The sequence below is a fragment of the Leptodactylus fuscus genome, chromosome 9 (assembly GCF_031893055.1).
Source record: "Leptodactylus fuscus isolate aLepFus1 chromosome 9, aLepFus1.hap2, whole genome shotgun sequence".
Classification (NCBI taxonomy): Eukaryota; Metazoa; Chordata; class Amphibia; order Anura; family Leptodactylidae; genus Leptodactylus; species Leptodactylus fuscus.
Genome location: NC_134273.1, coordinates 10,065,620 through 10,081,815, shown reverse-complemented (window position 1 = coordinate 10,081,815; position 16,196 = coordinate 10,065,620). Strand labels below are relative to the sequence as shown.

At 47.0% G+C, this 16,196-nt stretch overlaps 1 protein-coding gene across 1 annotated transcript; it reads left to right on the top strand.

Moving 5' to 3' along the window:
- Nucleotides 1-255: 255 nt before the first annotated feature.
- PTGER3 (prostaglandin E receptor 3) lies at nucleotides 256-12,448 on the top strand. Its single transcript, XM_075287581.1, has 2 exons — nucleotides 256-1,179; nucleotides 11,673-12,448. The coding sequence occupies exons 1-2, from the start codon at nucleotides 319-321 to the stop codon at nucleotides 11,955-11,957; spliced, it is 1,146 nt and encodes a 381-aa protein (XP_075143682.1). The 5' UTR covers nucleotides 256-318; the 3' UTR covers nucleotides 11,958-12,448.
- Nucleotides 12,449-16,196: the final 3,748 nt, after the last annotated feature.

Genomic DNA, 16,196 nt, shown 5'->3' with positions numbered 1-16,196 from the left:
ATCTAAATATTACTGGAGAAACTCTGATACAACAGTGAGACAATGTAACAAGTAGAATGCAGTGCCATACAGCCAGGTAGGTGTGGATACCTGAGTCTGCTCCACCTCTCTGCCCTCCCTGCTTCTTGCTGACACTCTCCCTTGCACACTGCTTGTGCCCTGCTCTGGATGACTGGATGTGACGCATCAGCAGGAGCCGCCCCCTGCTGGTTATATAGTAGGAGTGCTGCTGGGGCTTGTGGCACAGCACAGGGTCTCCTCCTGCTGCAGATATGAGCTTAAGAAGGGCTGTGCACCTGGAGGATCCTTGGAGACGACATGGAGTTCAGCACAGACCCTTGTGACAGCCTCAACTACACCCCTGCAAGGATGTGGGACCCCAACATGTCCAATGTCCTGAGGGACAGGAGCTGGGGGAACCTGAGCAGCAAGGCGGAGGACTGTGGGGGCTCAGTGTCTGTGGCTTTCCCCCTGTCTATGATGATCACTGGCTTGGTGGGGAATGCCCTGGCCATGCTGCTGATCTACAAGTCCTACAAGAAGAAGGAGAGTAAGAGGAAGCATTCCTTCCTGCTGTGCATAGGATTCCTGGCACTGACCGACTTCACCGGACAGCTCCTCACCAGCCCCATCGTCATCTCAGTCTACCTGGCCAAAAGGCAGTGGAGCAGAGTGGACCCCTCCGGACACCTGTGCGCCTTCTTCGGACTGGCCATGACTATGTTTGGGCTGTGCCCCCTGTTTATTGCCAGTGCCATGGCTATTGAAAGGACTCTGGCCATTAGGTCTCCACATTGGTACTCCAGCAACATGAGGACCAAAGTCACCGTAATAGTGTTACTGTGTATCTGGGGGGCAGTGCTTGGCTTTGCCCTCTTGCCTGTGATAGGACTGGGGCAGTACACCTTGCAGTGGCCGGGGACCTGGTGTTTTATCGGCACTGACCACACGGCTCCAGGGAACATAGTATTTGCTGCCACTTTTGCCTCTCTTGGTCTCCTGTCCCTTGGCACTACCTTCACGTGCAACCTGGCAACTATCAAAGCCTTGGTGACCCGGTGCAAAAGTAGGAACTCGGCGTCCCAAGCCAGCAAGCAGTGGGAGAGGATTACAATGGAGACCATGATCCAGCTGATGGGAATCATGTGTGTGCTGTTTGCCTGCTGGTCACCTCTTCTGGTAGGCAAATCTCGCTATTACATGTGCCCGGGCAGTGCCATGCTGCGTCCATGCAGTTCTATACTTTGCTCATGCTGTGCCATACTTTGCCTCTGCTACATTCACGATACTTCCATGCTGTGCCTACACTGCGTCTATGCTGCATCCTTGCTGTGCCACACTTTGCCCATGCTGCATTCGTGCTGTGGCCATGATACGTCCATGCTGTGCCTACACTGCGTCTATGCTGGTTCCAAGCTGTGCCAAACCTTGCCCATGATACATCCATGCTGTGCCTATACTGCGTCTATACTGCATCGTTGCTGTGCCACACTTTGCCCATGCTGCATTCGTGCTGTGGCCGTGATACATCCATGCTGTGCCTACACTGTATCTATGTTGCCTCCATGCTCTGCCATACTTTGCCCATACAGTGCTATACTTTGTCCATGCTGCTTCCATGTTGTGCCATACTTTGCCGTTGCTGTGCCATACGTTGCCCATGCTGTGTCCAAGCTGTGCCGTACTTTGCCCTTGCTGTGCCATACTTGTCCATTCTGTGCCATACTTTGTGCATGCTGTGCCCATGCTGCATCTAAGCTGTGCCGTACTTTGCCCATGCTGTGTCCATTCTGTGCCATACTTTGTGCATGCTGTGCCCATGCTTTCATGTTGTGCCATACTTTGCTCATGATACATTCATCCTGTGCCTATACTGCATCCATGCCTTGTCCATGCTGTGCCATACTTTGCCCATGCTGTGTCCATGATACGTCCATGCTGCATCTATGCTGTGCCAAGCTTTGCCCATGCTGTGCCCACGCTGTGCCTATACTGCATCTATGCTGCGTCCATGCGTGCCATGTAGTAGAAGAACATCTGAAATGCACCAGCCTATTGCAAAAAGTTTGTGTCTTGCAGATTTACAGGTTGTAAAGCAAAGTGTTAAGTTGGTTTTTAAAGATGTTCTGCAACAGCTGATGTAAATGCTGAGCTATTCTAGTATATACTATTCCTCTATATACTCCACAGTATTGCTATCAGATCCAGTCTAGTAATCAAATGGTTTACAGGTCTGTAGCTAAAGATGTTCTGCAGCAGCTAGGTTTATCTTACTCATTTACTCATATCGGAGCCATGCTGCGACTGGTAGTAGAATTATTGCAGAATGTTTGCGTTTTACACATTTAAAGGTTGTGAAGTAAGGGGTTAACAAGTCTGCTTCCAAAGATGTTCTGCAGCAGCAGCTATTAATGCAGAGCTCTGATCTTTAGAGGTGTTGGTATATACAATATATACAACCCCCCCCTCCCATTATATACCTCTCTAGTGTTATTATCAGATCCAGTGAGGTGCTTTACAAGTCTTTTGCTAAAGATGTTCTGCAGCAGTTAGGCATATCTCACTAATATCTGAGCCTTAGACCAGGTTTGCCATGCTGTGACTTGCAGTAGTAGAATTATTAGAAAATGTTTGCATCTTAAAGATATATGGAAGACAGGGATTGACAGGTTCAAAGATGTTCTGCAGCGGCTGAGATTTTATCGTTAATTGTAAGAACCCTCGGGACACGTCATAAGTATTCTCTATATACAGACCTTTATTTTATATCTCTGTAGCTTAAGAATCACAAATCAGCTCCCAAAGATGTTCTTCAGCAGCTGAGTTAGCATAATAATGGCCTCCCCCTCTAATATTGCAGCATTAGGATCCCATTCAGACCATCGCATGGTTTGTCCGGTCTCCAGTGAAGCTGTTCTGCAGCAGCTGACCGCCCTGCCGTCCTCTGATCCGTTCCTGGAAACATCTCGTATAGCTGAGCTATTAACCCTCCGTGCTCCAGATCAGTCGGCTCCCACCTAATCTATGGCTAATGCTATAAGCCGGCGGCTACCTGCTCCTCCACTACGGTTGTAGATGTCACCAGAGACTGTCAGGCGCCATCACTCAGACCTGAGCCCAGACACTGCCAGGAGGAGCAATAGAAGTCCCCGGCACAGCTCATGTCTATCTTGCTGGCATTCATTGACAGATCTGATCTCACATCTATTGTCCGTGCCTTGAGTCTGCTGGGGGTTGTAGTTCCACAACAGGTTGTCACAGCTTGGGAACCAAGAGAGCCATAATATGCACAAACCCTAAGGCTGGGGTCACTCACCGCAGGTTTCTTCTATGTAATTTGCTGCGATTGACAGGAGGAGATACGGCAGCTTCTTTCTGGTCATATGCACTGGGATATTCATGATTATTCTATGGTGCTTATATACATAGCGCCATCATATACCGCAGCGCTGCACAGATATTGTCATTAGGTCACGCGATATGGTGAGAAAATCGCCTGCACTTTGCAGAATTGTTAACAAATCTGCCAGGTGTGAACGTCCTGTAAAGCTATCCGATTTAAAGGGGAACCTGTCACCAACTCCAACTCTTTCCAGCCCCCGCTCCACTGATGCACGATCCGACGCCATCTTCTGACACGCCTTCTTCTTCTTTCGGCGACGCCCTCCGGTCCTGGCTCTTCCCCGGCTTCATCGTCGTCTTCTAACGGCGGTTCAAATCCGGTGCGTGCGCACTGCCATTGAGAAAAATTGCGTCGGAGCATGCGCAGTAGCTCCGGAGGGAGTGCTACTGCACACGCTGGATTTGAACCGCCGGAAGAAGACGACGATGGAGCTGGGGAAGAGCCAGCACCGGGGTGGGGGGGGATATAAGATCACTCTCCTCCGCCGCCGCTCTGTAATCTGACTCTTTGTAAAGTCTTTCACTTGACTGATTTCCAATCCTGATGTTCTGGAGACAAAACCCAGATCTGATAATGGCCTCATCCCTTGTCCTGCTCGTTACCCGCTAATGTACAGTGTTGTGCAAAAGTTTTAGGCAGGGGGTAGGGAATGCTGTGCAATAAGAATGATTCAGAAGTAGAAGGGTTAATAGTTTATTGTTGTGAATGAAACCTTGAGAAATGTAAACCCCATCAAGATTCGGGGTGACCTTTGCCCTTTGGAGGAGGAGTCCTGGAAGTGATGATTTGGCCCCCACAGAGATAGCCCTGATCTCATCATCATCCAGTCTGTCTTGGGTGACATGAAGAGACAGACAGATTGGAGCAAGTCTAGATTCACAGGCGATCTGGGCTTAGTTCTCCAAGATGGCGGCGGGAACAACCTCCCGGCCCAGTTCTGCTAAAAACTGTCTGCAAGTATCGAGAAGAACTGATGGAGGACAAAGGTCACACCAAGTATTGATTTGATGGGGTCCTTTGCCTGCAGGTACAGATAGCAATGTAATTTGTGACTTTGTGGTAGGTGGTGTCGCCCAGGGTGCATGAAGTCAGGAGATGGATGAATAGTTCGGCCTGCTTCATGGTGGTGTTAGGTCAGAGCAGACGATGCCCACTAGACACGATGCCTACATGTACATTAGCAGTAAGTGCAAGAGACCCGGAGGCTCAAAGTCCACAGTCTGTGCTGGGCAACCATAGGCTGAAAAAGCTGCCACCATATTGGTGACTGTGTATTGGTGGAAGGCGTCTACCTGCAGAGATGGCAACTTGAGGTCTATGTGGTGGTGCAGCAACCCAACCCATGCTTGGTCATGGACGAGGTGCTGCTGAGGAAAGTTCAAAGGCCAACGGGTGTCTCACGGAAACATGTTGCTCCTCTACATTTAGGTCATGCGTCCAGAAGACCCAACCTCATTGCCAAGGTCTCCACTACTGTGCAGAAATACTGGTTCATGGTGGCCAAGGCATATACGGGTTCATGTTCCCCACAACACCACATTGGAGGGGGTGGAAGCCATAGAGGAGAAGGTATGTCCCCAAAAGGGGTGAAAGCCAGAGAGGTAGCCAGCGAATCGACACCCCTTTGATGTTCATAGCATGCAAACCTTGGGAAGAGGCCATTGAGGTACAAAGACTTTCTTGAATTTGAGGTTTCCGAGACCGGATCCCTTAGCCTGGAGGTGCCGTCTGTATGACCAGGGGTGACATCGTACATCAGGGGGTGACACTGAGCTCACACTAGGTTGTTCAGGTCCACATGGCGACCTGAAAGACGGAGACCCCATCCATTTAAAAAGCGCTTACCTGTGGAAACCCACGGACCCCGTAGACTATAATGGTGACCTTAAAAACCGTAGAAGGCGCCTCTAGACACGTCCCCCGTCTTGTTTGTTCTTCATTCACTTATTTCTCGCACCTTAAGATTCTGCCAATAGAAACCATTAAGCATAACTGCTTGTCTGCGTCTTCAGTTCCGGCACGTTACGGCTGCAACATTGTTTTTCTTGGGAAAGGAAGAATAGATCTTCTTTACAGCAGGACATTCCTGAGCCTTCAGGTGAGGTTCTGCGTCCAGTCCTTCTCCTCCTCGGGAGTTACTTGTCTGCAGAGACTCCTTCATCATCTGTAACACTCGGTGTCGCGCTGCCCCGCCGGTAATGTCACCAATTACCCCTTATATTATAACTTCACCTCCTTGAAGAAAATAATTTTCCGCGGATTCTTCTTGCCTCTGTCTAACTCGCACAGACACTTGATTCCTATCAGGGATCCATTATAGGGTCTGCGACGGGCGAGTCGTCATGGTCACCGACTAATAACGGTAATAACAATAATTGCAAGAAATGTCAAGTGTCTCAGCTCAAGGAATGTCTGCAGACTCTCCTATTAAAGGAGTAATCCTCTGATTTATGTCCGGATTAAAGGGGTTGCCCTCTTATCCCTTTATTCTGAGAATCACTATGGTAGTCATTTCATCCTGGCAGAGACGACTTCTCCAGGGACCTCGGGGAGCTTAGAAGGGGGTTCAGTGAGTTCTGCTGTAAGGTCCATCATCTTGGCGTTGCGCTGTCTGTAGTATTACATTGGAGCACGTGGAGTTGTCCTCTGGTTTAGAGAGTAAAAAGGGGTCCGGAAGGGAATAATGTCCTAATGGGGCGACCTCAAGGAACAAGAGATAAGATCATAGAGGAGGAGAAGGTCTGATTATATCATTGCTGATGCTGCTGTGATCACAGGACTTCAGTAACTAGGAAATGTCCTCTGCACAAGATACTGAAGCTCTTTAAGCTCTCTCACTATCCAATGGCGTAACTAGGAATGGCGGGGCCCCGTGGCAAACTGTTGACCTCAACCGACCCCCTCCTACGCATTCCTGCGCGCTCTATTATGCCCCATAGTGGCTCTTGCACACAGTATTATCCCCCATAGTGGCTCTTGCACACAGTATTATCCCCCATAGTGGCCCCTGCACACAGTATTATACCCCATAGTGGCCCCTGCACACAGTATTACGTCCCATAGTGGCCCCTGCACACAGTATTACCCCCCATAGTGGCCCCTGCACACAGTATTATCCCCCATAGTGGCCCCTGCACACAGTATTATGTCCCATAGTGGCCCCTGCACACAGTATTATACCCCATAGTGGCCCCTGCACACAGTATTATCCCCCATAGTGGCCCCTCCGCACAGTATTATGCCCCATAGTGGCCCCTGCACACAGTATTATGTCCCATAGTGGCCCCTGCACACAGTATTATGTCCCATAGTGGCCCCTGCACACAGTATTATCCCCCATAGTGGCCCCTGCACACAGTATTATACCCCATAGTGGCCCCTGCACACAGTATTATGTCCCATAGTGGCCCCTGCACACAATATTATCCCCCATAGTGGCCCCTGCACACAGTATTATCCCCCATAGTGGCCCCTGCACACAGTATTATACCCCATAGTGGCCCCTGCACACAATATTATCCCCCATAGTGGCCCCTGCACACAGTATTATCCCCCATAGTGGCCCCTGCACACAGTATTATCCTCCATAGTGCCCCCTGCACACAGTATTATCCCCCATAGTGGCCCCTGCACACAGTATTATCCCCCATAGTGGCCCCTGCACACAGTATTATCCCCCATAGCGGCCCCTGCACACAGTATTATGTCCCATAGTGGCCCCTGCACACAGTATTATCCCCCATAGTGGCTCCTGCACACAGTATTATCCCCCATAGTGGCCCCTGCACACAGTATTATGTCCCATAGTGGCCCCTGCACACAGTATTATGTCCCATAGTGACCCCTGCACACAGTATTATCCCCCATAGTGGCTCCTGCACACAGTATTATGTCCCATAGTGCCCCCTGCACACAATATTATCCCCCATAGCGGCCCCTGCACACAGTATTATGTCCCATAGTGGCCCCTGCACACAGTATTATGTCCCATAGTGACCCCTGCACACAATATTATCCCCCATAGTGGCCCCTGCACACAGTATTATCCCCCATAGTGGCCCCTGCACACAGTATTATGCCCCATAGTGGCCCCTGCACACAATATTATCCCCCATAGTGGCCCCTGCACACAGTATTATCCCCCATAGTGGCCCCTGCACACAGTATTATCCCCCATAGTGGCTCCTGCATACAGTATTATCCCCCATAGTGGCCCCTGCACACAGTATTATCCCCCATAGCGGCCCCTGCACACAGTATTATGTCCCATAGTGGCCCCTGCACACAGTATTATGTCCCATAGTGACCCCTGCACACAGTATTATCCCCCATAGTGGCTCCTGCACACAGTATTATCCCCCATAGTGGCCCCTGCACACAGTATTATGTCCCATAGTGGCCCCTACACACAGTATTATCCCCCATAGTGGCCCCTGCACACAGTATTATCCCCCATAGTGGCCCCTGCACACAGTATTATCCCCCATAGTGGCCCCTGCACACAGTATTATCCCCCATAGCGGCCCCTGCACACAGTATTATGTCCCATAGTGGCCCCTGCACACAGTATTATGCCCTATAGTGGTCCCTGCACACAGTATTATGCCCCATTCCTTTCCCTCTATAAAAGATATTGAAGTTCTCCTACTTACCTACCATCTTTCTACCATCAACCATGAGGAGATAAAGCTCCTGTCCTGTATAGTTGGAGCAGCTGCTTGGCAGAGATCACAGGACTTCATTAAAGGGGTTCTCGCTCTCTCCCTTTACAAACAGTGTCCACACTCTCTAGCACCATCTATCTGTCAGCCACTAGATTACAACTATGTGCAGCGCCATCAGCAGGGAGGAAGTAAAGTGCTGCAGTAACTTAGAGCGTGTGAGACCCTGCCTGTAAATGAGGCCAATAATCCGTATAGAGCGCCTCCTTTATTATTTCTAGATTAGACCCTTCAGTCTGACACCCGAGCAGGACATTGCAATTATCATATTAGGGAATCGCTGTCCTCAAATCCGGCCTCCATTCCAGAGCACCAGTGTAATGTGGCAGAATTCAGACGTAGCGTCGCTGACCGCTCTGTGACTAATAGGAGACATTATCCAGGAGGATTCTAATAAATCAGCCATCTCTGAGCCGCTCTGTACTCAGCACCATTGCTGGATCCCGTCCAGTAATTGCCGTCCAGTAATTTCCCTTTCATCCTGGTGCTGGTATGAGCAGTGAAGGATTCCAGGCCAGTGCGCTGCAGCGCCCCCCGATGTCACTGGAATATCAGGACACTTCTGTGCGTCTGAATAGGGGAACGACCAGGTACAAATATACCTGCACTCAGGATGCCATACTGATGGCTATATGTGTATATACAGTATATAGGGGGACAGTGATGTGGATAGAGCTCCAGACGGCAAAGCATGGGGGCTTGCACTTACATGGGAGCTGTGTAATGTATAAACAGCGCCACACCTGTTCATGGGCTGGGACTGGTATTGCAGCTAATTATCATTCACTGAGCTGCAATACCACTGACAACCTGCAGACAGGTGTGGCGCTGTTTCAGGGAAAAAAGAAATTATTGTATGACAAACCCTTTACAAGAGCCTTTGTAAGTTAACATTTTCAACTTATGTTAGGGAAAATGATCCCTGACACTGAATTCCTGTCTCATTGGGTAAAATATTAGAATTTGGCTGGCTACAGCCGCCACTAGGGGGAGTCACAATGGACTAGAGATGGAAGTAAACAGCAGTCAAAGATTTCAATAGGTGCTGTACACAGTAAGTGCCCCCTAGTGGTGACCTCAAGTATTTACTATGTATGAAGGCAGTCTGGGGATTCATATCTGTGTGTCCGCAGTAGAGCATTGTAACCCCTATAGGGGAGTAAACATGGCCAGATTATGAGAAATTAAATCTACATATACTGTACATACAGGCAATAGACGTGCGTCATCTTATTTTTGGGTTTTGGACATTTAGAGCGCACTTTGGGGTCCTAAAACTATTCTAGCGATTCGTCTTCCAAGTATAATTACATGGTAACAATGTATCCCATAAATAACATTATATCCTACAAATGACCCACACGTTACATTGTATCCCATATATTACATTGTTACATTGTATCCCATATATTACATTGTATCCCATATATTACATTATATCCTACTAATAATGTGTCCACTTATTACATTGTATCCCACATATTACATTGTTACATTGTATCCCATATATTACATTATATCCTATAAATGACCCACATATTACATTGTTACATTGTATCCCATATATTACATTGTATCCCATATATTACATTATATCCTACTAATGATGTGCCCACATATTACATTGTTACATTGTATCCCATATATTACATTGTGTCCCATATATTACATTATATCCTACAAATGACCCACACGTTACATTGTATCCCATATATTACATTGTATCCCATATATTACATTGTATCCCATATATTACATTCTATCCTACTAATGATGTGTCCACTTATTACATTGTTACATTGTATCCCATATATTACATTATATCCTATAAACGACCCACTTATTACATTGTTACATTGTATCCCATATATTACATTATATCCTATAAATGACCCACATATTACATTGTTACATTGTATCCCATATATTACATTATATCCTATAAACGACCCACTTATTACATTGTTACATTCTATCCTACACACTGGATATGAAGTAATGGAGCTAAATGTGCTGTTCCGCTTCCTGTTTACACAGCGCCCCCTCCAGGGAGTCATCTATCACTTTTATAGGTTACTGACAGTTTTACAGTACAGAGGGATCACTACCTGCTCTGTGTAATCCTACAGTACAGTATATATATATACCGTATATAGCACACGTGTCACTTTGAGTAATGGCACTTGCTTTGCACATTGCGGTGACTTATTTATTGCGGTATTTTTCACTCGGGCCGTCATCAGATTAGATGCGATATGTTAATGATATGCAGGTCTGCAGATACTTCATTGCTGTGCGAGGTCTCATTCTGGCGTGATTACTATGGCGTCTGCTGATGCTGCCGATGTACAGAATGCGATAATCTGATGGAGCAGAAATACCTCAAGACGGCCAACATATAGGAGTCTCTTCCATCATGTGCCGCCGGCTGTGAGAGGTTATTTAGCAATATGTTACTTATATTAGTAGGGCAGTATATGGTACAGCGCTGTTATAGGTTCCTGTACAGTATTACACCATTATATGGTTATTGTAATGCCTTACTGTTTAGGTACCTGTAATATCTAGGCCGTCTATGTAAGCTCTGGATACCCATAACATTTAGGCGGTGTGTGTAGGCTCCATATGGCGCTATAATGTATTTATTCTTTGACACTAGTATCTAGGCACTGTATGGCACTTGTATGTGGGCACTGTATGGGACTAGTATGTAGGCGCTGTATGGTACTAGCATGTAGGCGCTGTATGGCACTTGTATGTAGGCACTGTATGGCACTAGTATGTGGGCGCTGTATGGCACTAGTATGTTGGCACTGTATGGTACAAGAATGTAGGCACCGTGTGGCACTTGTATGTAGGCACTGTATGGCACTAATATGTAGGCACTGTATGGCACTTGTATGTGGGCGCTGTATGGCACTTGTATGTGGGCGCTGTATGGCACTTGTATGTGGGCGCTGTATGGCACTAGTAGTAGGCAGTGTATGGCACTTGTATGTAGGCACCGTATGGCACTTGCATGTGGGTGCTGTATGGCACTAGTATGTGGGCGCTGTATGCCACTAATACTGTAATAGACTGTATTTGGCATGACTGTATAAGCATTGTATAGATCTAGTATGTTAGGACCATGTCACTTTTATGTAGGCCCTTAAATACAGTAGGCACTTTATATAGACACCGTATTGCACTAATATGCAGATACTGTATGGCACTAGTATACAGGGACTCTATGGTGTATGCAGAGTGTAAGTGGCTGTTACATAGGAACACAATTCTTCTATTATTTGGACAGTTTTGGGCAGGATGAATCTTATTACCATAATGGAAGCTGTACCCCCTTCTTCTACATGTCGTGCCCGGGGGCATCTACAGAAGTTGGTGAGGTTGAGTTGGAATGAATGCTGGGCAAAGTAGATGCTTCCTAAAGACCAGACCCTCTTTGCTCATGTCCGGTGCCCCATTGGTACCTGTATAATATAATATTACATGTTCCTTCTTTGATGCCCCCTATCTCACGTACGTTCCTCTTCTTTTCTGCCCCTCAGGTCATTATGCTAAAGATGATCTTCAATCATACCTCAGTGGAGCGTTGCGACCCAACCTCGCCCACGCAAACCGCAGAGCTCCAGAAAGACTGCAACTTCTTTTTGACGGCGATCCGCCTGGCCTCGCTCAACCAAATACTGGATCCTTGGGTTTACCTCTTACTAAGACAAATCCTACTCAGAAAGTTCTGCCAAGTCGCCAACGCCGTGTCCAACTGCTCCAACGACGGGCACAAGGAACAAGCGATGATCTTAAGCACGGACATAAGAAAGCCGATAGGCTGATACTAGAGAACTATGAGAATGCGCATGCTAAAAACATAAAACTTACAAAAAAAGTCAAAATGTGAATTGGCCCCGCCGGGCCTCTGTTCCAGAGATGGGATGTTACGCTGCTACATGAACTATATTTTAATTTATCCTCTGTGCCAAATGTCTAAATCAGTGGTCTGCGAGATGTGGCTTTCTCCGGCTGTTGTAAGGCGCGCTGGGAGATGTAGGGTTACAACAGCCGGAGGAGGCGCAGATTGCTGAGCTCTGGTCTAAACTGTATATATGTAAATGCAATGTAATGGAGATGTGTTCTATGTGCGACCTAAGACAAGGCATCTGGTCCGACGACGGTGATGATGATGATGATGATGATGATGCATGATGGCGTCCGCCTCTATCTTCTATGTGCAACAACCAAAGAGCATCGTTCCCAGCAGTCTCTGCTAAATGCATGACAAAGTCTATATCATGAGCCTATGCCGGGAAATAAAACAGATTGTCAGAGCGGCTGCCGTGTGTTTATTGTGCAGGAAGAGGATGAGGAGGATGTTATCTCCCTGCGCTTATGGAGGGCGATAGACGTAAGTGAGGAGGAGGGGGTGAGAGAAAACAGACAAAGGGGAACAGGAAGATCCGAAAACACAGGAGGAGCAACCTCAGATACAGAGGAAGCAAAGTATAGCCTGACGGGATCAATGGGATAGGAGATAACCTGCAGATCAGTGGGGTCCGAGTGTTCAGACCCCACAGCACGTGCACCGCTCCATTCATTGCAAAGTACAGGATATCTCCAGCAGTCCCATGAAATGAATGGAGCGGTGTGCCTGCTGTCAGAACATTCGGACCCCCGCTATAGATAAGGGATAACGTCCTTTTGTAGGAAACCTCCTTTAAATTATTTATACCAAGAAACATCCATAGGACAGAGAGGATAAAGTGCTGATCAATGGAGGTCTAACCGCTGCAACACCCCCTGCTCAATGCAATGCACCCCCACTACCATTCACTTCAATAGGGGCGCCAGAGATAGCAGAGGTACAGCACTGTGCTATCTCCCATTAAGGGGAGTGTTGTCATGTCCACCAGGAGTTTGCTATGGGTTTGACACCCCTGCATTCTCATGAGCAGTGGGGGTCTCAGTGGTCAGACCCCAGCGGTCAGCAGGTTATACTCTATACTTACCACTCTGTAGAAAGTGATCACAGGGATTCAACCAGAACTAGAGCTCCATACACTGTGTAGAGGCCAGGAAAAGTACTGCAAGCTCAGTCCCATAAAATCGAAGTATAGGTCATCAATAGTTGTGGACAGCCCCTTTAAGTTTCTTAAAGGGGGATTCAGACAAGACTGAAGAAACCTGTTGCAGATTTGCTGAAAATTGTCTGCAAATCTCAGTGTATAATGTAAGACAAGTCTATGTCCTTGTATCTACTTCTGGCTGCTTGTGTGGTCACAGATGGGGTATTATTCACAGACAGCAGCAGCTTTCCTGGATCGGGTACCTGCATGTATCTGTCCTATATTTGCAGTTCAGCATTCATGGATCTCCTATATTATGTTCACTTGGACTTTCCTCCGCTATTTGTGTGCTCTTGTACAGTTACTGCTGGCAGAATTGCATGTAAAGAAACCAGTAGTAGTAATGGGGAGGGGAGGGCCAGGCCATTAGTTATTGTATACGCTCAAATACAGTATACATGCAAAATGTGCTGCAGCCATGATGTGATTATCAGCAGCATAAAACTGATAGGACGTCATGTATGAAGGATTATATAGTCATAGAACAGACTGACTAGACCGGGAAGACCCTGCACATATTTTAACTTTTCATGAAAACTCAAGTCAATTGATTCTGGAAACCCCCTTTAAGTTGGCCCATTCTATTACCAGAATGATCACATGACCAAAAGTTGTCACCGACCCCTAATCTAATCGAAGGTGGACCCAGGCAGGAACTTTCCTCTGTCATAGCCATATACCCTGTCCTGTATATACAGCCTGAGCCCGGTTGTGTCTTGTGGCCTCCCCTACCATGAATTATGGCGTAAAACAAAAAAAAATGACAATGACTTTCGCTTTTCCGATTTGCAACAAGTGGAGGTTTGTAGAACTTCTTGGAGACGTCTTCTAGGAGGGTATCTGTATTCATAGAAGGATGTGTAACATTAAGCAGCCCGGGGAGTTGTATTAATGAAAAGCCCCTGCAGCTCGTAACAACTCCGCTGACTGTATCCGAAATCAATGCGAAGAGCGCGGCCAAAAAAACGCCATCATCACCGCTGTCCCAGATTATACTTTTCCTTCCTTTAATTAATGTTCTTACTAAAAACTAAGACGTTTTAGAAACTGAAAGAGACAGCGAGGGCTCCTTACGGAGTAAACTTCTATTATTCCATTACTTCTCCCCATCCCCGGACAAAACTTAGTTTTTTAATGAAGGGCGAGCCAAGGTAGTGGCGGCATCTGGGTCCTAGTGCCTGATGGGGCCCACAAGTCTCTCTGCCATATAAGACACCTTAAAGCTTATCCTGAATTTGTAGATCTCATCTCACTCTCTCCCCGGTAATCCTTCCGGATGATTTGGCGCGATCCTCGGCCCTCTACACACAATACAGGACTGAAGTGCTGCACATTGCACTTCACATATCCAATTACTGCAATACGTTCCGGCACCAGCTCCATTGTCAGAGCCGGAGGATTGTCAGATGTCTCAGTGATGGGATATTGTCAGTCTATTAGCTTGTCTAAGACGCTGGATGTCTATAAGAGACTGTAAGTGAAGATATTACATGGATAGAGCCATAGAGGGAGAAGATGTAGAAGATATTACTTGGGTATATACAGTGTATAATTCTATATGTGCAGCCGGTGTAACCTGGGTATCTCCTCTCCTACTATAATACTATAAATGTGAAAGTTTGGATGTTTGTTCCTCAATCACGAAAAAACGGACAAACGGATTTGGATGACATCTGGCACATAGATAGTTTGTAACCTCGATTAACACATAGGCTATCCTGGTAAATGACATGGGTTCACGACTGTTATGAATTTATGTTCACATACTATACTAAACAGCTCTTGCTGCTAGTACCATCAGCTAATTGGAGTTTTCTGATAAAGCCAGGTCTGTTATCTCTCTATGTAAACACACAGATAACACTGAGTCCATTCTGTACAAACATCTGCATATTATCTGATCTGATCCAATGCTGAAACACTGAGATGGGAAAACCCCTTTAAACATGCCGGGAAAACAAAAATCTAATTTGTGGCAAAATTCTAAAACAACGAGAGCTATGAAGGAAGCCAGAAGTCACAGAGTTCTCCTCAAGCGGAGCTGAGGAGGATTGAGCAAGCTAGGCACTTGACGGCTCTTAGAGCAGCCGAAACGCCAGAGCAGGTGGATCATTGATGCCAACAACGCACTCATTATACGACGTCCCAGCGAGCTGCTGAGATGCTGGAACAATCACAGGCACGGCCCGATGAACAAGTTCAGCAGCAGGACAGCTTGAGAGCTGCTGAAACGCCGGAGCAGGCAAACCATTGACGGCAGCAATTTGCTAAATATAGGCGGATCGTCGACGCCAACAACACGCAGACGAAGTAATTCTATATGTACAGCTGGTATATACTTCCTGTAGTCCTCGGAAGCACAATACACATGGGCTCTGGTTCCCCAGGTACAACCACATAGAGACAGGCCAATTAAGCAGTAGTCAAATCATTAAACAATTAACCCATCAGACCCCAGCCATAAATAGGATACAGTGTATTTCTCTCATAGGTAACAGACATGGAAATTTGCGTCAACAAGGTGGAGACTATTGAAATCCTTCCATTCCATTCGGGCCCCTGGGGGTTTGATTCGCTCTCACATTGAGTCTTTTGAGAGGCAGATTCTGGAAACTTCCAAAGGCGAAGAATGTTCTTTCCCAGATTGGAGTGTGCCATGGAGACTGGCCGGGAGATCTGATCCTCATGGGTCTCTCATGGGATGTCAACGCTCTCCTATGGGCCGGTTTTATGCCCTTGTTGGGTCCCATTATAGATGGACCAGGATACTCTCTCCATCATTGATGTGGGATATCTGGAACGTTACGATCACTTGATACATTTTCTTGGATATTCTGTAAGATTCTGATATAACATGAGCTTGGGCAACGCCAAGAATCTGACTGGTTGACAAGTGATGTCAGGATTCATTAACGCCGGCCGGGAATTTCTTTAGGGTTTCGTGGAGATTTG